Below are 24,337 nucleotides of genomic sequence, written 5' to 3' on the forward strand. Positions count from 1 at the left end.
CGGCCGGGCCGGGCGGGAGGCGGGGGCGGCGGAGGAGGAGGGGCCGGAAGGGGATGTGACCGCCCGCCCCGCCGGCCGGGGACGGGGCTGCGCCGCGCCGGGGGTTCCGGGATCTCCCTCGCCGCCTGCAGCCGCCCCCCCCCCCGCCAGTCTCGCTCCGCACCGCGGGTGCCCCCGGTGGCAGCCCCCGGGGTACCCCCCCTCCGCCCTGCGGCCCTTCGTCCCCCTCCTCCTGCCAGGCCTGGCGGGGTCCCCCCCGGGCGTGCGGCCGCCCGGCCCCGCCGCCCCCCGCCCGGCCCCCTCCGCGCGTCCCTCCGCGACCGGGCCGGGCTCGGCCCCGCTGCCCGCCCGGGCCTTGCCCGCCGCCGGCCTCTCCCGCGGGGATGCAGCCGGCCCGGTCACCCCCGCTTGACCTCTTCTGGCTGCTGTGCAGGAACCGGCCTCCTGGAGCGCGTCCCCAGCCTCGCACCCCGTCCCCAGCACCCGGCTCCATCTGAGGTGGAGAGCAGGTCGGGAGTGCGGCCACCTGCACCGGCCCAGCGGCCCCAGCGTTGCTTCGACGCCACCATGGCTCCCCAGGCCCCGCTGGCCCCCTTCGCCTCCGCCGGCGTGCGGGAGAGGTAGCGGCGGTGCGGGCGGCCCCAGGCTTGCGATGGAAGAAGGCGAGGCGTTGTGAGGCCGGACCGCAGGAGCCCCCCGTCCCGTTCCCTCGCCCCAAGGAGCGTGTGGAGCCTGCCAGGCCCAGAGCTGCCTCTGCATCGCCTTGCGAGCTGACATGGTTTCAGCGTACTTGATCCTGCTAGACTTCAGCGATACTTGAAGCCAAATACCTGGCTCTTTGGCCTTTGCTAACTCAATGCTATGCAAAAGAAAAGGAGGAAAAAAAAGAAACCTTGACACTGGTTGCAGTGGGAATGGCTGTTTCCTGCCCTGGGTGAGCCTACATGCGGTTTCTTGCTTGTGAAATGAACTAATTCTCCTTTACCCGGTGGAAGACACGCTACATATGGCAACCTGAAACCTTGGTAACGCTTGGTCATTACTAAGCAGTTGGAACTTTTACTCGGTTTTTTGCATAAAGTCACCTAAGGAGCCTTGTTGCCGTCTTCAAAAGCATTGGAGAAATCTGCGCTTGTCTTAATTCTTCACCTCAAGTGACTTTATCACGCAGTGAGTGCAACCAACGCACCCACCTAAAATACGTTTTCCTTCAAAGCTCCTTCCCAACCTGGAAGATCAGGGATCACGGACTTCTTCAAAAACTTCTCGTCCTGGGAAAGGCTGCCCATAGTTACTTTATGGGGCAGCAGCCTGGAAAAGTTCTTGGGGACCAAAGGAGGCCAAGTCTGCCTGCCCTGCACTTTATCAAAGGAGCAGGGAAGAAGGAGGCATCGAGGCATGGGGGGCCGCACTGTAATGTCTTCGTCGAACATGGTAAGAGGTTTCTGTTAGTATTGCTTTTCGTTTAGTTTTGATTTGCAGAGCTAGATGCAATATGGATTTATTCAAGGGCACGGTGCAGCTACAGAGGTACTGTACTTTATGGAAGTCTTTTGTTTTCTCTCCCTTGCTTCTTAAGGCAAATCTTCCGTGACTGTTTATTAAGAAAATACCTAACTTGGGTCAGATTGCTTGAAACCTGGGCAGAGGTTATTATACAGCTAAATGCAAACTACAAGGAAGTAACTTTTTAACATTGTACAAGTTTCTCATTTCTGCCTTAGGTATGTTCAGTTTAAAGTCTGGGAAAGTGTTTCATCCTTTTCGAGTTGTCTGTTTCGTAAGTATAGACCAAGCACACCTGATGGTGATGCTATGGTTGGTGACAAACGTTCTTTAATTTACGAAAGGGACTCTACTGCTTGGGGGGGGGGAAGACTTCTTTTGGAAAGTTTGTGGATACTGCTGTTGTGACTACTGGTTGGAATAAAACAGTTTCTTGTTAATTTGGTTAGTGCATTTACAGCACTTTTGGTTAGTGGTTTCTCGTAGCTGGTTAAGCCTTGATCTCGTGCTGTGATGGATTTAAGTGCTAGAGGCTAAAAGTGGCCAAGTTAGGAGTACAGCAACCTTGTCACTTGCTGGTCTTCCACAAATTAAGAGGGGACTGAGAATCTCGGGAAAGAAGCCAGGTGAAAAGCTCGGTAGGACTCAGAGGCAGGTTTAGTGACTGTTTCAAATGTTGCTTTTTTTTTTTCCTTTTAAAAAAAAAAAAAGCAAAAAAATTGTAAACTGAAGGCATCTCTACAAAAGTGAGGTGCAGAAATGCATTGTTCCACTGAAACTTTTTGGAGTAATCCTTGCTTTTGCACAATGCTTTTTTAATTCTAATACTCCTTGAGAAGACACGCTACTGGCTGCTATCTTCGGCTGGAGAACAGGATTTTGACAAAGCTTCTTCAGCAGTTTGTCCTCTCGAGGAAGTTTATCTGTGAACAAAACAAAACTGCATCTATAATCTTCATATAATTAAAAATTGAAATATTTGCTGTGTCTGAGAATACAATCTGCTAGTTAGTGGAAAAGTTTTGATTCAGTTTTGTTTTAGCTGGGCTTTGCTTTTAAACTTTCTCTCATCCTGTGTTTCTAGAAGGACCCAAGAAATCCTGTGCAGTCTTCAGCAAAGACACAGACAGAGATGCTGTGTATGTACTACTGTGTTGAAATATTGTTTTGAGTTACATCAATGTTATTTCTTTTAATTTCCCATACAAAGTTTGTGCACTGAGGAAACTGAAGGTAGTTAAGGGAAGGTTAGAGAATGTAAGGGCTAACTTGGCCCTCTGATGATAAACCCACTGCTGGATTTTTCCAAGCCATGCTTTCAGTCCTGTGACATACCCGCTCCTGCACCCCCAGTTTGGTTGCTGCTTTTACTACTTTGGACAGAGTTTCAAGGTCAGATGAGATACAGCAAGAGCACTAACTGCAAGCAGTACAGTGTTCTAACTACCTTTGGTGTTTTGATGTAGCAGAAGAGCCAGAAACACTCCTTTTTGATCATCTGACAGGAATAGGCAGATGGTAACTTCTTGCCAGTATGACCTGAGGTCAGAAGATCCTAGCACATTTGCAAAGAAAAATAGCATCTATAATGTCCATACACCATATGTCCACAAGAGACCTCAGTTTCTTGATTTAGAAAAGAATAAACTTGAAAGGGGACATCAAGGCCAGGACATCTGTTAAGAGAACTGCAAGAGATCATCCTCGCTTATCCACACGAGGAAAAGTTTCTTCCTTTGAGTGTATGAAATGGTTCTTCGAAGTACAGACAGTAGAAGGCTGTACCACCATTGTTTGTTGTTCAGCTCTGTTTTGAGTTTGCGCTGCTCCTATGCTGAAAAATGCTATCTTAAAATATCTGGAAAACTACGGAGGGAACAAAGTTCATTTTGGAAAGTTCTTCATTTCCCTCTATTTTTTTTTAATTGATAATTTGTCTTTGAAATATATAGTCTGACATACTTTATAATTAATGGACAGAATGGTATTTAATGTTTTCAGTCCTATTCAGATATGGTACCATAGGCTGTAGTTCATAAAAATAGATTGGTGTTTTTTCAGGGCTTAAATTTTTGCATGTTTGTCTTTCAGTACTTTCATTACACAGTTTCTTCTAAATGCCAAACACTGTATCTGGTTTCTCTGTCACACTGTGGGAACTAGTTTGTCCCAGGAAAATCATGTTTCTTGCTTTTCATAACTAAGAAAAGCTTAAGGAGAAATTCCAGGGTGGGCTGCTTAAAGCAAACCCCTAGAGACAGTCGAACTCTTAAAGGTACTTGTTTGAAGTTCTTGTATATTAAAACCCATGACAAAAAAAAAACCAACAAAAAAAGTGGAGTTGGTAGTAGCATGGCTCTCCTGTTACGGTTGTGTTTTTGTAAAGCTGTTTCATGACCCTGTTTCAGTGGGACCACTACCTGCTAAGTTCTACTGAGGCTGATTCAGCAGACACTTAGCAGTGATTTTCAGAGCACTGAAGATCTTAATTGCTTCAGTGGTATTGAATCTTAGCTGAAAGGGTTAGTGAATATTATCAGATACTAACAGTGTAAGGCAAAATAACTTTCAGGGAAGTAATTCTATTTCTCAGTCGTCGCACTCTATGTAGCACTCAAAGCAATGCATCGAGAGGCTTCTGAAAAGCAAGGAGGCAACTGGCCAGAAATCAGCTCTGCTGGTGGTCAAATGTTCTGTGAGAATAATGCAGAAAGGCTCTAAATTTTGTCATGAGTTGACAACTGAGGAGTGCATTAAGGGGGGAAAAAAGTAATCTATGGGCAAGTTTTGGGCTGCTTTCTTTGTATTGCTGCTTTCTCCACTAAGGGTGTTTTACAAGCCGGAGTTCATGCTGGCGTGGTTACCCTGGGCAGCAGAGTAGCCCTTGACGGGATTTTACAGATTTCATCTTGACACAGATTACTCCATTGCTTGCAAGCTTGAAATTGAGAGAAAGTATAAAGGCAATGTTTGCCTCTTCCCCTGTGCTTTTCTCAGCTGAGGAATGAGTCTATAGTCACTGCTTTTTGGGAATATCCAACTGAGAGAAAAGCCGTGGACAGTAGACAGTTAATGGGAAAGACTTTGTCAATGCATTTTGAAGTTTGCACGCTGCTGCATCTTGTGCCTTTCCAGAACATTAATCTCATCAGAACTCAAACTTCTGAAAAGAAAGGCGTATTCCCACAGGGCTCAACTCTGATCCCGGAGTTGGCAGTAGTTAACTGGAGTGATCGGCAAACACCACACCTTCTCTAACCGTCTTGGGTACGTGTTGCTGTGCTGAATGATGAGCAGATTCCCTGAAGCGTCTTGGTAGAACAGTATCTCCAAGCAAAAGCAGCACCTGAAGGCTTAAAAAATGAATTCTAATCATTAGACCTGTGATGCTGAGGTGAAGAAGAGATGCTAGGATAACTCTTTAGTGAGGTGGTGGATTTGGTCCACAGCTTTGAATTCCATTTACTGCGCAATTGACCGTTGTGATGCTGCTTGGTCAGCAGCAGAGCAGCGTTCTGAGGGGTGAGATCCTGAGCGGTGTCTCCACTTGTGCGAGCCCGAAGGGTTGAGTTTTATACGTACTCTTTGCTGTGTAAATTGTGACAGTGACTGGGAATGGGGACCATCTCTCCATGGGCATGTTGGTGGGAACTTGAGTGTGATTTTTGGATTTAACAATGCAAAATTATGGTAAATAATATCTTGAAATATAGGTCTTTCAAATGATACTGCAGTTTGACGAACATATTTGCTGTCATTGGTGCCAGTTTTGCTGTGGCAGTTGGAGAAATAATTGATATGGGAGGAAGAAGAAACCTTCTGAAGAGGTTTTGAGTATGAGGCTTTCTTACATGCTGCTTCTCGTTACATATAATGGATCACTGATAGGTATCAACCTGGTCTTACAACTTTTTCATTGTTTTGTGTTTGAGACATTCTGCAAAGTAATACAAATGTGTCTGACTGTAAAGTTGGTAGAAAGAGAAGGAACTTTCTTTTTGAATCTTACACCTTTACACGACCAGGGAGTGATAGTTGTTCAGCTTTGAGCTTTATTTTAAGTACCTTTAGAATACAGTTGATAAAGTACTCACACAAGAATGTTCTTTTCTTAGTCTCTCGTAGTGATAAAATGTGGTCTGATAGTTTCTCTTCCAGCAGATAAGTGATAGGGAAGCTTGAACGAGCTGTTTACCTTACTGTAAAGAGAGACAAACTCCAGGAACTGGATCCATTTTTCTTATACCTTTAGTGCTGAATATAGCTGAAGTCAGCCTACTATAGTCTCTTTAATATTGGATCTGAACTTTTTTTCTTACAAGGGTGCCGAAAGTTTTAGTGCTTTAATTAGGAAGTAATTGTACAAAACAGATCCATAGCATAAGCTTGCCACAGCTGCCAGTTGGAGACATGCCCTATGCAGTTCACTATTAGGAAAAAAAAAACAATTAAAAGTATCTTTTCCGATATTATTGATTAAAAATTGATTTTTAAGAGTCTTTAGGTTTAATAATCTATCTTGTTTTACGCTGTTAAATTTCATGTTTCAACTATTTGGATTGTGAAAATGAGTAAATTACTTTATAATTGGTTCCTTCCTCACCACCTAGTGATTGCCCAGCATATACGAGTATATACTACAATATATAGTGTTATAATTATATTGGTGTTTATTATTTTTATGAAATGCCAATCGTTTTCATACCATGTAGGAAAATGCATAATTCCAAGAAGTTTTATTTATTTTCTTGTTGTAAAATGTTATTAATAACTGTATGGCTTTGGAATATACTTTTATCACCTGGATGTTCCAGAGCAGGTTGTGATCAAGCAATAATATATGATTTTGTACTCATTATCCTTTATGCTACAGGTGAGCTCAGTATATCTTCTTTATATGCAATATACATTTATTAGATAGTCAACTGCCCGTACATGGAAATGATTTAAATGAGATTCCTTCCATACTAGAACTCTGTTTCTTTACACCCATATAGTTACAAACCCTGCATTTGTCTCTTTCCATTGTTCCTTAGGGCATTTTTATACTCGGTCTCTGCTTCACCAGCTGCAAAACCTGAGACTTGAAAGAAACTGCTTTACGACTCCTGATTCCACTTCAGACCATTCACCTGAAATTGTATCATTAGCATTGGCCTAATAGGAGTCCATTATTCAGAGCCTGCCTTCAGTATCTCAGGTCTGCGTTCTAAACTGACAAAACTTTCTTCATTGTTAGGTTGGAGATTTGGCAACTCCCAAACTTTAATTTCCATCTCTATTAGGAGAGTCTTATCCCCAGCTTTTGAGATGATTTCTTATGTATCCAACTTCGATGTGCTTCAGTATTAGTCTGGTTAATGCTCACATCTGCAGCACGCCAAATGCAGATTTGTTTGCTGCCTCTGACTATATCCCTTTTCATCATACAGAGCTCTTACTATATTTTTTCCTGCTCTAATTATCAAATACCAGTAGGTTTCGCTAAGAAGCTCTTCCACAAAACTTGATCTAGGGCTGGAATATGTTAGGAAAGAGACCTAAGACTTGCTAAACTGCTTTTCCACATGCTGAGGTGGAAGATGATGATGATGGGGAAAGGCTAATCCTTTTCCTGGGCAAAAGCAGTTCTGTTTTGTGCACTGACTAATCTTTGATAACTTGTTATGTTTAAGCAGTTCATCTCCTTCATGCCGAGTAGGTAGTGGTTGCTCGTATGCCAGACTTTTATTAACAGATTGTGCTGGTTCTGCATTCTTATTTAGAACTTTTAATAGGAAGGCTATGTGAGAAGATCAGGACAGGGAGGCAAGAGAAAGCTGCAGGGTATTAGAATAGAAATCATTGCTTGTAAGCGATCATCTCATTCAGCACACTTAAACATTTACCAACAAACTCGCAGTATTTTAAATTGAAGAGTTTAAATCTTAAGCTTGAAAGTGAGGAGTTGACACAGTCCCATTGCTGAGACTTGGGAATCCTGAGTTTCATCCCTGGTGCTCTCTGCGACGGGCTCTGTGGCACGTGGCAAATCATGAGGGCGCAGAAAGGTGAAAATGGCCTCGGGAAGTCTTGTCCTGTTGATTGTTGTTTTAGGGTGAGGATGCTGTTGTGTTGTGTCTTGGAACAAGAGGGTTGTGTTTCCAGCTGTGCTTGTAGGAACTCTGATAAAGCAGACAAGAAATAAATGGGTGAGTATTGTCAGTCCTGGGCAGTTGTGCTGTGTTTACTCATGTGGATGCGACTGTAACCAGTGTCTTGGCGAGGTGTCAGATAAGGAACGCTGTTAACTGATACCAGGCAGTCTGAATGCATGGCCGCAGGCGTTAGTCCAGCTCTTTAACATCCAGCTGATACCAGTGGTGTGTTCAGTAAAGGTTCATAGTGTGCTGCCTTAAGCCTTGCTTTGGAGTATTTTAGCATCCCCAGATTTCCCAGAACATTACTGCAGCTCCATCGGTGTACTCAATCATAGAATCATAGAATGGTTTGGTTTGGTTTGGAAGGGACCTTAAAGATCATCTAGTTCCATCCCCCCCTGCCATGGGCAGGGACACCTTCCACTAGACCACGTTGCTCAAAGCCCCGTCCAACCTGGCCTTGAACACTTCCAGGGATGGGGCATCCACAACTAGTCTGGGCAACCTGTTCCAGTGTCTCGCCACCCTCACAGTAAAGAATTTCTGCCTTACATCTAATCTACATCTACCCTCTTTCACTTTAAAACCACTACCCCTCATCCTATCACTACACTCCCTGATCGAGTCCCTCCCCATCTTTCCTGTAGGCCCCCTTTAAGTACTGGAAGGCTGCTATAAGGTCTCCCCAGAGCCTTCTCTTCTCCAGGCTGAACAACCCCAACTCTCTCAGCCTTTCCTCACAGGAGAGGTGCTCCAGCCCCTTGATCATCTTCGTGGCCCTCCTCTGGACCCACTCAAGCAGGTCCCTGTCTTCCTTACGCTGGAGGCCCCGGAGCTGAACGCAGTACTGCAGGTGGGGTCTCACGAGAGCAGAGTAGAGGGGGAGAGTCACCTCCCTGGACCCGCTAGCCTCAATTCATTTGATGCAGCCCAGGATACGGTTGGCTTTCTGGGCTGCGAGCGCACATTGCTGGCTCACGTTCAGTTTTTCATCCACTAATACCCCCAAGTCCTTCTCCGCAGGGTCGCTCTCAATCCACTCATCGCCCAGCCTATATTTGTGCTTGGGATTGCCCCGACCCATGTGCAGATCCACACTGTGAGGTTTAAAACATGTATTGCCGTGGTACTGTGTGGGAGTGGACGTTCGGTATGTTATAGGTGTCATCTCTTTCAGCTATATAAAATGCTCTGATTGATTTGCATTCATGCAGACTGAAGGAAGTGTTTAAAATACTACTGTCCTTCTGGAGTTATTGTTGCAGATGGACTTTGCTTTCCTTTTTTTTTTTTTTTTTTTTGGCAGGGGGAGGGGGCTGCCTTCTATCTGCAGTGCCTGTTGATAGCCGTATGAAGAGCGCTAGTGTCTTCACCCAGCAGTCTTTTGTCATTTCAGACGTACTGTGCCATTCTTGTGAGAAGTAGTAAGTCTCCTTATAAAGAGGTCTGTTGTGAATCACTGAAGTTCATTACTGTAGGAACGTGCAGAGCAGTTTCAGCAGAAGCGAGAGGGACTCTTGTTGCTTTGCTTTTGTTGACTCTCTTATCAGTCAACTCTTATCTTGCTCTATGCTGGTTGAAGATCAATCTAAACAACCTGTAGAGGTTATTAATCTGCTTACCAGAGTATCCATTTTATCAGTTTAAAGAGGAATCTTGGACAAAAAGGGTAATGAACATCCAGACAATTGTAGTAAGTAAAGCTGCCTAAGGCAATGTCTTTCCTTAGTTCTTAACTTTGTCCTTTCTTTAAACTTGCACATTTAATCCCAGTTCTGTGCTTAGATATTAAGCATAACTTTTCGTGAAATGGCTGGAAGTTGCACTGCCCTGATGGCAAAATTTGATATGAATCTGCTAAAATTGTGTTTTATGCTCTGGGAGGAGTCCTTTTCCACGCGTCTCGTTGTAACGATGGGGCAAGCGTGTCCTGAGTAGCAGCTTGCTTTAGTTTTTGCCTAAAGTACTTTCTGAAGTAAGGCTTGACGTTAGATTTGGGGTTTTTTTTGTTCTTTCCCAGCCTTTCTTCCTTGGTGTTACAGTTTAGGTTGTGAAAAGCATGAGCTTGCTTTTCTGCAGAGTGATTGCTGCTAATTTACACAGACGCAAGCAAGATCATCATTCTTTCATGAGTGAGGAGACTGCCTGATTTATGTTGTGTCATCTCTGTGCTCTGTTTTTACCTAATGAATAGAATTTCACAACAGATTATTAATCATTAAGACTTTGGTTACATTGTGTGTATTAAAGAATCAATATTGCTAGACGTTGCCTGCCTTGAGAAGCTTCTTATCCATTAGTGCCGCTTTTCTAAGGCATTTTGGTGCATTCATCTTTTAGACTGACTTCAGTTCCTACCTTATTCCTACCGTATCACTCAGTACTTCTCGTATGCCTTTCCAGGGCCCGAGCTGTGTCCAGTCTGCCCCTCTGTAAGCTCGTCCTTTGAAGTGCCGTCTGATCAGTAGCAAATCCTGTCTGGTCCAGTCTCTCCTTAAAGCTCATAAAATAGTAAAACGCTGAACCTTATTCTGCTGTGGTTTGCACTCCATATTTGCATCAAAGAGGGAATGGTGGACTCAGAAGCTGGCAATAATGTGTGATGAAGACAACACGGAATTACGTATTCTGCTGCCTGTTAAATGCCTGAGTTTTGGGATGGCAAAGCTTGCTGAAGTACAGGATTCCCCTCTTTGCTGACTTGCTGTTTGTTCCCTGTCCGATGTCCATCGCCACTGGAAGTACAGAGTGACCTGGGCATGTTCCCTGTGTTTCCCGTCACACTGACGCAGTCTAGGAGGAAATTTCACTTCTCTATGCATCCAGAACTTGCCAACACACACACGCACACATCAACTCCATCAGGCTGTTGCAGCGAACCCAATGATCTGATCAGCTGCCAGTCCACACCTGGTGTAACTGATGGCTTTTTCATGGCCTTTTTTTTTTTTTTTTTTTGGTGTGTGTTCCCAGAATAAACAATGTTGTTTTTCCAGAGGCTGAATGTGTGAATGGTAGTGGGATAAGGACATGGAAACTTTAAATAGGAAATTGTTCGGGCTTTCAGGAAATGTTTGCCATTTCATTTGTGTTCAAGTTGCCCAATTTCAAAGGCCACTTTTAGGTGCTGTCTCATTTAATGTAACTGGTGAAGGGCTGTTCCTGAGTTCTCAGTTTTCTCAGTTTCTGACGTGACCACAGTGGGTTATCAACAGGGCTGTTATGCAGTAAACTCAACTGTTTTCGCTTGGATTTTTGTGATACCTTTATAATAAACCTTGAGAAAATTAAACTGTCATTTGATGCACTGGCCACCAGGTGTCTTCTTTGAATCTTTTTAATAACTTGCTCTGGTTAAAACAGACCCCCTGCATAAGAAGTATCTTGGAAATGAGCAAAAGCTAATGGCAAGAACCAGGGTCAGAAGTGACAACTGTGAATTTCAGGAATAGTGGCTGTCAAGTCTTTTTAGTTACTTTTAGAACCTATAATCTTTCTGAGCTTGCTTGCTGATGAAAAAGAGGTTGGTAGGTGATGTTTGCTTTTGCTGTTAATGGGAAAATCTTGCTCCCTCACCTCCTCAAGCTCCATTTCAGCCCATTCTTCATTTTTTAAAACAACAGAAATAGTTTTCAGTGCTGTATTCCTTTTCACTTATTGCTGTCTTCTGCATTTGATCTCATTCCCCTACCTCTTCTGTTATGCCACACTGACTTTTTAAAATTACATACATTTAAAAAAAAACCATTAAATTGTGTGGTCCTCTTAGTATAGAAATCGATTCTGTAAATCCTGTTGTAGCATTGTGTCCAGCATTTCTAAACATGTGAGCTTTTCCTGGCGAGGATGCTCAGGGAATAACTGAAAACAAATTCAGCCTGTTACAGCTATTTACACAGTTGGTGTTGTCTGAATGTCAGAATTGCTATCACAAAGCTAATTGTGGAGTTAAACTTGTATGAAGTCATAACAATGCTAACAAAAGCGAAGCTGTAATCTAGTAATACTCTATTTTACTCAAATATCTTTTGGGTGGGAGAATTTTATAATAATGAAGAAGATTCAGTGCATCTAGCAAAATAGTTTAAGCTATAAATATGTATGCTTGAATGGGTTTTTATTATTTTTATTAGGTCTAAGCTCTCTTCATATCCTCTGTAAATCTGACAACACATAATGTTCGTTTAAAAGGTACGTTCTAGTTTAGCCAGAATTACTGGAACAGCTATTAGAGCTATTGTTGTCTGGCTACACCTAATGTTTGCAAATAACTTTGGAAAGCTCAAATGAAAAATTTTGAATTAATGCCAAGCTGGTATTTCTTCTTAAATATATTTAACTTCATGGATAAGAAGATGCATTTAAAATTCTCTGCAATCAAACCTTTACTTCTTTTAAGTATAAAAAATGGATTGCACTAAATGTGTTTGTTATGTACATTTTTTTCCAAATGTGCAGCTATTTAATACAAAATAGATGTCCTTTACTGGAAATTAACTGGAGGGAAGATGAAGCTATTCCCATCATTTGATACTGTTGATGTTCATATAGAAGCTGCAATTTCTTTGTGTTCTGTGGATTGTCTGTTATGTCCAAATAGTGCCTCCCACACAGAGGTTTGGATGTCAAGGTGCTATCATGTTTCAGGTATTAAGTAGTAATTATTGTTATGAGGTGATCACATAAGACAGTGTAAGTGTTGCTCAACCCTTCACATTCCATATCATTAGAAAAAAAACCTGTTGGGGAAACTTCAGTCTAAGTAGACCTCACTGCAAGAATTACTGGTGCTTTTTACCTTGCTGTTGCTAGAGAGTGGGTATACAGCGAGGCTTTGTATGACAAGTACAATGCCAGATACGTTGTGTGTTTTGTATTGCTTGCTAAGTACAACTTGCAGACATATTCTAGGAGTTCATTCTGCAGCTGCTGCAGCGATGGGTCTGGAGAGGGCTAAATCCTAAAGGCTGTTACTGGTTAGCAAAATGTACAGAGCTAATAAGACCTCTTAAATAAGTAGATAATATTTTGAGCCAAGCAAAAGGATGAATTAGAATAATAAAGGTTGGATCTTTGGAGGCAAATACTAGCTTTAAATGCTAATATAATCATCTCGGTTACTGCAGCTTTGCCTCTGCAAAGCAAAGGTACTGCATGACATTTCATTGAAGACCTGACACAATGCTGATAAGCAGACCTCTCCTGAGAGTAATTGCAAACTTCACTGAGCAGTAGTGTGGCTTTGTAATCGTGGGTAAAACCACAGGATTTGAAGAACATTAAATGAAAATAGTGATCAATGCTGCATTTAGTATCAGGTAAGGATTCAAAGAATCATGAAATGTTAACATGAAATATTTGCATTCCACTCGTTGGAATAAGTAGCACAAATCCAGTGAGGTGTTCTTGTTCTAATTTGATAACTTTTCCCCGGAAGAGTGAATGTTACATTTTATCGGCCATGTTCACATCATTTAGTCCTGCCTAACTACAGAGGCATTAAAAATATCAAGGTGAAAGACGCAGACGCCAGCAGAGCAGATGCTTTCCAGCTCGGACGTCTCCCTCATCTGCAGCGTTTCCAAATTAGGAAGTGGTGGGCTTCGGCTGGACTTCAGAACCTGGTGATCTGGAGCCCCTGGTATGAGACACATTTCATGGCCACCAGATAGTCTTGAATCACCCGGTGTTGAGGGTGCCTCATCACCCTGGTCTCGGTGAGTCACGGCAGCGATGGCGGAACGCTGTCTGCCGGTTGATAAAGGGTGGATGTTGTGGCTGAAACGGGGAGATTGCTGGTGAGCCGCATCTGAAATAACTATACCGTGTGGTATCTGAAGTGCTTGGTTGGGCTGAAATATTTTGGCCGTTCTACCTCTAAATTAGTTTAAATAGCTCTGTGGATGTCACCGTTTTTAAATTCCGGAATTAGAAGGATGGCAGCTCTTCTGTGGTTATGAGGCTTTCATCTGCTGAAGTTGTATTTCAGAAAGTTGATGTGCTGCTTGTGAAATGCTCCCCTAAGGCAAATCAAGCCCTTTGGGGAGGGGGACTGAGGACTGGAGTGAATCAGACAGGCATTTTACGTTTCAATTATTAATATAGTACTTTTTATGATTCTCAAATTGGAATTGCTAGCAGCTGAATTTTAAAAATGTACTACTTCTAAAAATTTTAGAAGTAAAACTAACCCCATGCAAGTAAAGGTGCTCTCTTCTACCTCGGAGACCTCTTTACTACAGTCTTACACAATCACACTTGGATTTGAGTTCTCTTTATCCTTGCTTTGGTGTGTACTGTGGTCGTATCCGTAGCCAGCCGCCGTGGAGGTACCCATTTGTGCAGCGTGCATAAGGGATGAGTCCATGAGAGCTTGCAGCCTTCTTCGGAAAGTAAGGTCTTACTTAAGGGGAGATGAATTGAAAAGGTAATTGTAGGGTGCATTCCTGACTTGTAAAGAAATTCAGATTTATTTAAAATGGATACAAATATGCATTACAATTATTATCACAATGATGCTGAATACAAAGCTGAACGAACAGATTTCTTTAGAACACAACAAATTGGAAGAGAGTAGGTTGGACACTTTCCCTTGCTCCTCTCTCCCCGTCAAAAAAGTGTTTAAAAAAAATAAATCTCTGAGTGTAATACTTTAGGCAAAGTGCTATCAAAAAAAGGGTGTGGGGGGAAGGAGGTCCGTGGGCGAGCTTTTGCTGAGAAGTTCTGTCAGTGCACCTACACCCTGGCACTGTATCGCTGTGGGGCCAGCTGTCTAGCAAAGTTGTGTGAATGCAGGTCCTGTCCAAACGAAGCCCCACCAGAGCCAGGGACGTCGGTGCTGGCAGCTGCCTGCTCCTCACACCATGCAGCACCTCTTACTCCTCTTGAGTACAAATCACCCATCCTGACTCTTGATTTCGGAGGCTAATCTGAGCATCCTGGGTTTGCTGCTGTGGTAAGAGAATTGCTTTTAGCCCGGGATCATACCTGGAATGTTTTATGAAAGGTCTGCCTTGAGGAGCTGGCCTCGCCAGGTGTTGGCCTGGGGGTGTTTTATGAGACACACAAGTAAAAGCAGATAAGGCGGACGGGGGGAGGAGGATGACGGAAATGTGCACGGCTTCTCCGGGGCTCTTCTGCCGCTTCCTGCTGCGGGGGCGGTTATGAGCCAGCCTGGATGACAGAGCTCCTGTTATTTTGAAACGTAGTGTACCACAGATAAACCACGACAAGGACCTTCGTTCCTACTTTCCCTTATACCACCTACGCTCTTCCTCCCACATCTGGGTCTTGCACACAGTAGAAATGAAAACTCTTGCTACCAAAACCAAATCAAATAAACAAACAAACAAACAAAAAAAGCCCATCACATGCAGCTTTTTCTTTCTGCCTGGCATCAGCTAGGGTTACGTTTGAAAGAATAATTGAAATCCCCCCCCCCCCCCCCCCCCCCCCCCCCCCCCCCCCCCAATCATTTCCCCTCAGTGCGAGGATTGTCCTTGGATAAGCAAAATGTATATTTTCGTGCTGGGTAATTGAGGTTTGTGTAGGTAGTGATTCCAGGGATGCGCCAGTGCCGAGGCAAATGAAATGCTGTATTCTGCCTTGTAGCAGGGAACAGCAGTGCACGTCATGGGTAGTTAACAAGTACCTGCTTGGTTTGTTCGTAAGTAAAAAACCAGATCCTTTGTCTTTATGTTCTTTATTATCATAAAGCTTCAACTTCTTGCTCTATAAGCCCATATAAATAGGTAGTAAGACTTATTAATAGGAGTGGAAGAGGGTTAAGAAAAGGGTGGAAGTGCCCGAAGGTACTCAGGGATGGGATAATTTGTGTTTGCTTGTTTAAATTAGAAGCACTGCCTTTTGTACAGGTAATAGTGCCGATACACAGAATGCTATGCACATTCATTTTGCTTTGATTTTTCATTGGGGTCAGGGAAGATTAAACTCTTCTTGTATAACTCTCTCTAGTAGATGCCCATCCGACACCTGTCCTTTGCAAATTTGTGTAGTATATCCCCTGACATTTCACACTGATCTTGTAGCTGCTCACCTTTTGTCTTCCACTGTGCTAAAGCTGATTTTTTTGTTTTGTTTTGTTCTGATTTTTTAATTGTTTTTGTTTTTTGTCTTTACCAAATTGTTGCTTTTTCTCTTCGAGAAGCAACTGTCCATCTTCAAATTCGATGCTCTTGCAGGTTGGCTAATTGCTTTGCATTCTGTCAGACTATGAAAATGCTACTGAGCTGAAGTAACTGAAATCCTTGTTTAGAAAAGAAAATCATAATTTCTTACTGCCTGCTAGAAAAGCTGTTGGCCTGCACTTGTAGGTGACCTGCCAAGGATTTAAAAAAGAAAAATTGGATTTTGTCCTCTCTTTTTTCCTGGTTTTAAGATAGTCAAAGCTGGCATGAAAAATGGCGGTTTTCTGAGAGGGGCTTTGTCTGCCCTAAGCAGCAAAAAAGAGCAAACCTAATCTTATTTTTCTTCTTGGGTCAACTTTTAAGGTCTTGGATATATTAGCTTGCTATTGAAAATAGTATTTCTTTCTTTCTGTCCCTTTATGTAAAAGGAGATAGACACATTGCCCACTCAATTTGCTCTTTTGACATCTTTTTTCTGTAGTTCTGCGTAGTTGTTCCTTCCTGCTGCATTTTGGGAAGATGGTGCTTAGAGATTGATGGTGTCCTTTTTGGGGCAGCTGTACTTGAAACACCGGTGGCACTCGGATGAGTTGACGTGCAGACATCCCCAGTCTCCTCTCCCACCGCAGCCTGTAACTCTTGAGCTATTGCTCTAGTCACAAGAGCGTTGCAATCTCAGATTGCTGCTTCTTTAATTAAACATACAAGTTCATGTAACTCGTGAATAGTCTGATTTTAGTGAATACTTTGGCAGTCTGTAATGTGCAAAATACTGCCTCCAACTGCTTAGTGGAAACAAAAAATCAGACCCGTTCTTAGGAAACTTGCTCCTCAGCTTTCTTGATGAGACTGATCAAAGTTTTTACCCAAACTCATCTGTATGACTGCATCATACTGTCTGAGTGAAGCCTGAAGGATTATATGGACAGAAGACTGTTGTGCATTATAATAAAAAGCTTTGTTTTGAAAACCTGTATTTTTCTCTTAGATTGCGATTACATGGGATGGGTCTTTGATTTCCACTTTGTTCTCGCCAGTTGTTGAGGTCGGACCTGGAGCTTGCTGGGATGCTGGCGGTGTGATTGCAGCACTTTGGTGCAGGACAGACACTCACGACTTCCAGTTCAGACACTTTCTTTCTTGTTCAGCCTGCTGATTTTTATTTATTTTAACAAACAGTAGCAGAAATTGAAGAAAGAATGCACAGGTCCACCTCTCGGCAATTTCCGTTCTTCCATCAGCCCTGACCAAAACAGCGATGGGAAAGAAGAAACATAATTGTAGCAAAACGTTATGTGTCTCCTTCATACCGTAAACCCTGTACTTTAGGAAAGATTGTATTGCTGGACTCAATAGTCCAGAAATATTGTCCTTCCATTTTTTCCATGTTGTCCCTTTCCTGCAAATAGTATTTTCATAAGATGCTGTCTGAATTAATGCCTTTTTTTTTTTATATGAACAGTTGTCTTTCTAGTGTCATAAAATGATCCTTCCAGCTGAGATTGAGTTCATCATTCAGCATCCATGTTCAAAGAAAACATCTTAAGGATTACAAAAAGCTAAAAGCTGGGAAGAGGCCATCTTGCTTTTGCGATCCTTCGGGCTTTGAGATTTTGGTTCGTAGCACTTGGTATTTTTTTTTTTTACCTCATGTCTAGGGACATTTTATCATCCTCCTCTTTCCTGTTCCAAGCAATTACCATTTATTTTATCTTCAAGCAGCAGCCTGTGGCAATAAATTTTAGGAAATTCCTTCCCGCTCTTTATTAAGCCCTACATAATAGCTTCCGCTACTCACTCATACATTCATTAAGAAGAATTAAATGAGTGCTGGCGGCCATTAGCAGAGCGTTTAATAACCTCTCCAAGGGAAGGTGCAGCAGATTGGAATAAATGAACAGGAGCAAAAACAAATGAAATAACTTCATAGAATATGCTCAGCTAATTTGTTCTTAAAAAACCTGACTTATTTACATGAATGTAGCACTTAAAAAGGTGCTGGTTTGAGACCCCTAGCAGAAGAGTCCCCAGTTCAGAAGATCCACAGGCAGTGACAGTGAGCACGTGGCTGTGGTGCCTGGTGGAAGGGTTGTGGGCTTTTTAGGGAGAGAAATGGCATTTTAGTATGTCCACTTCCCCAGCTGCTGACGCTATCAGCAAGGCTGATGGCCGTGCTTACGGATTGCAGTGAGGACATTTGTCTTGTAGGAACTGGGCCATAACTAATAGCTCATCTCATTTGGTATCAGCCACACAGCAGTCTTCAGATGCTAGTGATGGCTGATCCCTGCCAGGCTGGGTTATGTGGAAAAACTGAGACCTATTACCAGTAAGCAAATTACCCACCCCCACCCCATTGGTTCTTAATTTCTGTTTTAAAGAAGATTCACTGTCAGCTGACATTTGGCGTATGAGGGATCAGAGTCTAAATACCCCTAAATGGCTTTTCTGAAATAAAGATAGTTTAGCAGGTATCATTGCAAACAATTTGCTTAGGAGATCTCAACTTGTAAAGCACCGGGACTACTGATAGACGTGGAGCTGCATGTTACAGCACGTGGAGTGGCTGAAGAGTTTTGCCGCTAGCTCTAGTCCTTTCCACTACTTACAGTATTTTAATGTCCATGTGCGTAGTCTGATCTGTGCAGACGAAGGAAAGTTGCTGGGACTTGTGTGGATTAAAGTGCTCTTTTAATGGTTTGCGAGGGTGCTTAGCTGGATATGTGCTTCCTCTTGTCTTGGTGGAAAATAAAACAGAGCTTTAAGATGACAGCAGCTACTGTTTCACCGGGCTACTCCTGTGTGTAAATTGTGATAGCTGGGCACACTGGTTTAAAACAAACGCTGTACACACGTTGGACTTCCAGTGTCATAGTAAGTGTATCTCAGCCTTGCTCCGTAGCCTTTAGTGCTCACGGATCTAAAACTGCCACATTGTTTTAGCACACTTCAAAGCTTCAGACTGACTTTTACTTGAAAGATAGAAAAATTCTAGTAAATAAAAAATGTGAAGACTGTATAGTAGTAGTTTTTATGACTAGCATTTCATAACGGAAATGCTGACAACCTTAATTTCATTTCACTGTTACCTGTTTTAGAGGTAAAAATATCGTGATTCAAATGTCATTCAGGTATTGTGGATGACAGATTTTTGTTGAGATTTTGTGGTGTTTTTTTTTTCTGTAGTCATTTCTGATCTCATTTGAGGAGCTCAATGAGTTGAGAACAATGACACAATAATTGCTGTTATTGAACCGAAGATGCAGTTTAAGACTTTTACCTGGATCACTACATTTGATTGATATTTTAATTTGGTTTTTTGGCAGATGAAAGCTAATGAGAATGGGTTTACAGTTGGAAATATTTGCACTGGAGAATTCCTAATTTTTTGTTGGTTTTTTTTTCCCCCTACTTCCTAGTATATATGTGCGTTTTATGTTTTAAATTCTTCATTGTATTTTAAGCATCAACAGTATATGAATGGAGTGAATCTGCGCAAATCATTTCAATATGTGATATGCTGCTAATAGGCTCACAATATCTTATTCTAGTCTCTGTGCCAGATAATAGCTCAGATAATAGGTTTCAGACACCTTGTAAATAACATTGGAGAGAGATGGTATAGACACTTGTTTTTAATGTACAAATATATATATATATGAACCTGGTTATTTGCATTGCTTTTTAAATGGCCTGATCACCTTTCATCCGAGGGAAGAAGTAACTGGGAGAGGGGAAGATTTTGATTGAGCAGATTTGTTTTGGATCTATCTCGTGCTGTGATACATGGACAACAGACTGTTACTTACAGCAGAAATGAGCCTGCAGCTTAGCAGACGAGCAGGATGAAATACTGATGATGAGCTAATGTATTCTTATGGGGTCACTCCCCTGCTAGTAAATAGCAGCGTTGGTAATTCTTGCTATTTTCTTGCGAGTTTGCAGTATTTCACAGTTGAGCCTTGGTTTCTGAATGCAGGCAGTAAAAGCATTAAACACAACCAACGAGCAGCCCTACCTCCGTCTCCAGTTTTTCCTTCTCTCCTCACAGCTTTCCTTGTGGTGTGAGTTGGTGGTACTGGAACAGATCTTTCTTCATTTTAATTATGCTGGAAGCTTTTGTCCTGGATTTGAGAAACTTAGTTAAAGGGACAATGTAAATTGCAAATGGTTGCCCTCATGCTAATAAAAGCTAAAAATTGTAATAACATATTTATCAGTTTGAAACAATTCCCTGATCCTTTCCTCCTCTTAGGTAATATAAACCATTCAGCGCTCTGACATTTGATCGGGAGTTCAGGCAGCCGCAGAGGCGAGCGGCAGCTTGCTAATGGATTTCTGATTGTTCTCCTGGTCCATTCTCCTCCTGATGAATGGTGCAGAGTCGGCTCTCGCAGTCTGGGGAACTGATAAAAAATACTTTGCCATCATGTCATTACATTTCTCCGGGAGAGGAAAAGAGCAGATTTCCTCTGCTGTCCTGATGGCTTGCTATCCTGCTCAGTTAGAGAGAGATATATGGAGGAGCAGCCTCCCTATTTTAAGGTGAAATTAGTTTTACAGCTTATATTGGATCTTTCCTGGGTGGCTGGTGGAATCCCTGCTTGCTCTGGGGAGGCTTGAGCAGGCTTTCCTACTGCTGTTTCACTTTGTGAATGCCTTAAAGCACTGATGTTATATAGCTGACTGATGCAGGGTTTCTCGTGGGGAGGTGTGTATTGGGGGGGAAGTTTCTCTGCCTCCTGGACAAAACACCTTTTTATGCCAGACCTCTACATTTCAGGCGAACGTAGCTGTGTCTGCCTGGGGTCAACAGGCAGAGTCCCCCCATGGAACTGCCTTCAATAGAGTTATTATGCAAGGAGCTCTTAAATGTGCTGCGACTGTTGGTTTAATAACTCAGGTTATATGGGTTTGGGATGCCTATTCTAGGACTTGTGGATGCTAGTGGGGAAATTCAGGGTGATCTTTTTATTTCAGTTGTTATGGGATAACAAGCATCTTGAAAATAAGATAGCAATGTAGAAAAAACCCTTATTCTAAAGAATGATTCATTAAAATGTTTTTATCAACTCAAAACCAGCATTTGCAGCCCCTTTACCATCCCTAACAACTTTAACCAGCTCATTCCTTTCCCTTGAAGGATTGATTCCCTTCCCACTATTCCCGGTGAGCTGTGAAAGTGAATTTCAGGCTTTGTAATTAAGATATCTTGAGTTATTTCTGATTTGTCAACATGACTAATGAAAGGGGTTATGCATTACGGCTCCTTTCACTGCTACGCTTTTGCACATGGAGGCATTTGGGGGGCTTTGTGGGTGTAAATCAGCGGTTTGCCAGCCTGCAGACTTCGATTGCTGGAGTAATGGCACAGCTTAGCCCAGCAAGATCCCCTTCAGGCTGTGCACCCGTGTTTTTTGTTTTCTGTAAAACTCCAGGCTAATTTAGGCATGGGTTATGAGCTTGTTGAAGATAGCTGGTGATAAACTGTGTTGTAACAGACCTACATAATAAACATTAATAATGCCTTGCAATATGTTCTATTCCCATGCATCTGAGGAATACCTGCTGAGTGATTTAGCTCGTATGTCAGTAGATATATCTTCTTCTCCCCCTCCCAGTTTTAGAAAAAATAACAAATTAATTGTTGGCTTAGCACTGTTTTATGGCTTAAAAGTTCAGTCTGTGCATTTCTTTCCATCACAATCTCATTATATTCCACAGCTACCTCTGTTGGCCTAGTTCAGATAAACAGTATTAACTTGTATTAAAACCCAAACCCTGTATGCCTAGACCGTGCTGTCTTTCCCTTGCACAGGTAAGTTTTATCAAGGTTAAGTCCTTTCCATGCAGGCAGTTGCCTCTAGGGAGAGCTGATGTACAATATAGGAGCACCCCACGCTCAGTGGGTTTTCAGAAGCAGTATTTATTGGACTCGTCTTCTTGTGAGGAGAGCATCGTTTGCTCAGCACATGCTGTCTTTTGGTAGGATTTTGAAATGATAACTCCCATAGTTGTAAGAAGCTTTTAAGCAAGAACTTCATGCTTTTCTAGAAAGAAGGCCAGTTTATCTTCTTCTCTTGCTGTTACTCACTTGTTTTGACTTGGTATTCTCGCCGTTCCCATTTTTCCTATTTTCATGATCTTTCTGCCTCTTTGTTTAATCTCTAGTCACTTCAGAAAATGCAAGCCAGCATGATTTCCTGCAAACCTAGTACGGCTCATGGATCAGTTTCAAAGTCATTGAATCTGGACCTACTGAGCGCTCGTCACGGGAGGGCTAATGTTCAGGACATAATATCTGACGGTGTCACGTTGCCTAGTCCAGTCCCTGCTGAGATATGCAGCTGGAGCTCTCCTCTCTGCTCTTTTGTTTGACTCCTCGATAAAAGCAAGTTGATTATTTTAACTTGTAATAGTTATACCCCTGTCCTGTGGACAGGCTAATACTAGATATCTGTACAAGCTTCCATTATCTCTTCATTCATAGTGCAAAAATTGTGAAGAAATGTGCTTCTTTTTCCTGTGGATCCATAACACTTTGGTTTAGTAACTGGTTTGGGGCCTTTTTTGCTGTTTGAACTACAGCCATTTGGGTTTTTTCTTTTTTTCTTTTTTTTTTTTTTGAAAGCATGCCAGCAAAACAGCATATTCAAATGTTTCCAAACTTTCCTGATTGCGTAGAAAATAATCACTGTGCCAGAACCACCAGGAATCTTTCTTATCATACATGTTTTTTTTCTTTGATTACAGTCTTGCTGAAAGGCAGTGTTTAGGCAAACATTCCTCTTTGTGTTCCCTGGGATGAGTTGTCAGTTTGTTAGACTTCAAGCAGTCCTGTTTATTCACGTGTGCCTTTGGAAGAGTTGGGACGCAGCAGGTCGTTTTCTGCCTTTGTTCACTGCGAAGCAATTAGAAAATAACTTATGGCTTTGTTTCTGCTTTCAAATCCCTTAAGAAAATGATGGCATATTCTTAACCCAAGAACTATGGCACTGAGACCCCTGCATCAGAGAGAAGCTGTTCCTCATCTGTGTTAGCACAGCACTGGGGCACTCTGCTGCTGATTGGGCCCTTTGGCTGTTACTTAAAATTAAATGAATAATGAATTTTCCCATTCAGCCAGAACTGAGTAAGTGGTAGAAGTGATGTACGTGCTAGATCCCTCCCTGGGAGCAGCAATGTGACTGAAAAATCGAATGCAGTTCAGGCATGCTGGCTGATGTGCACAAGTACTTGCGAGTACGGGACATCATTAGTACTTCAGGGTCCATCTATCCCCCACTAGCAGGTAGTTGCTGCGTGTAACAAGCAATTGAGGTTTTATCCTAACTCGGTAAAACATTTGTGTTGTGGGTATGGAATTAGTGCCTAGATTTATTGATTATCTAATAGTGTGGTCTTCTGCTGTTTAACCTGTTGAAGGTTAATTAAAAGAAAGGAATGGCCAACATAGCGACCTTATTGTTAATCTGAGTATGACTGGGCAGAAGTAAGAAGTGCTTTGTGCGCTGAAATTGGTTTATAAGCCTTTTTTAGATTGCGTTCCCTCCGCCCCCTGCTCTGTGCCTGGCATTTTTTTCCCAGCTTGACATAAATATTTGGCTAAGGCTAAAGGGATGAACAGAATTACATACTATCAGCAGAATTAGTGAGAAAAAAAAAAGTTCTTCTGCAAATCACATCATGCGCTGGGTAGAGCAAAGACTTGACTTAATGCATCTTATTGTATTTGGCATATGCTAAGCAGGATGAAGATACAGTGGGTGCAGGTCATCGCCCACTGCGCGTTTCCCAGGCTTTGGGAGAGCCCTCCGTCCAGGAGTTTCAGCAAGTTGCAGGCTGGAATGAGCGGCATGTGTCTGTACCCGCTCTGCAATGTGACCTCTGCTGCATTCTCCAGGCTCATTCCTGGCATAACTTGGCCTCTCCATCCCCACCCCCTGTCCTGGCTGGTTCACGGTCAGGCTGGAGAACCGTGGTAACCCCAGCAGCATGACTGCTTCATGGTATAGCCAGACCTGAGGCACACTTAACTGTTTGCCCGGAGGCTAGAGATCAGCTCCGGGTCTGAGCCCGTCATGGCACAACAGAAATGCTGTGACAGGAGGGGCTGGCATGTAGAAAAGGCTCTCGTCCTGTGACTGGTGTGTACCAGGTGTGCTAAACCAGACAGCCAGCATTGCTGTCCCGGCAAGGTAGAGCTCATGTACCAGGAGAGGTGGAGAACACCTGAAAACCGCCTGGCTGAAGCACTGACTGACATGAAATTTTATTTATGTGGAAGAAAATAGGTAACTGTACCTTTGTTGGCTTACCAAGCTTTAGACCTGTGCCACCTCACCATGTGAAGATGCTTAGCCTTGTTAAGGGTAGGGTAACCTCTTCAAGAGTAATTTAAACAGAAAAAGAAATCCCTAATGCTGGAGTAAGTGTCAGATAGTGGGTTATGTGTCTTTATGTGTGACCTTTGGATTATAGCAAAATGTCTAGCAGGCAAGACCTTTTGCCTTGGGTTTTCTTCTAGGGTGTGCTCATCAGCCT

The 24,337-nt window shown here is 42.7% G+C and overlaps 1 protein-coding gene across 2 annotated transcripts in view; it reads left to right on the plus strand.

The window, feature by feature from the left end:
- Window positions 1-463: 463 nt before the first annotated feature.
- Window positions 464-24,337, plus strand: part of ABL1 (ABL proto-oncogene 1, non-receptor tyrosine kinase) — an 83,783-nt gene continuing 59,909 nt past the window's right edge. For both annotated transcript variants that reach the window (XM_050907802.1, XM_050907803.1), the window contains exon 1: window positions 464-1,434. In XM_050907802.1, the coding sequence (XP_050763759.1) occupies window positions 1,299-1,434 (136 nt within the window). In that variant the 5' untranslated portion in view covers window positions 464-1,298. The remainder of the gene's footprint in view (window positions 1,435-24,337) is intronic.

Source organism: Gymnogyps californianus, chromosome 18 (genome assembly GCF_018139145.2).
Source record: "Gymnogyps californianus isolate 813 chromosome 18, ASM1813914v2, whole genome shotgun sequence".
Taxonomy (NCBI): Eukaryota; Metazoa; Chordata; class Aves; order Accipitriformes; family Cathartidae; genus Gymnogyps; species Gymnogyps californianus.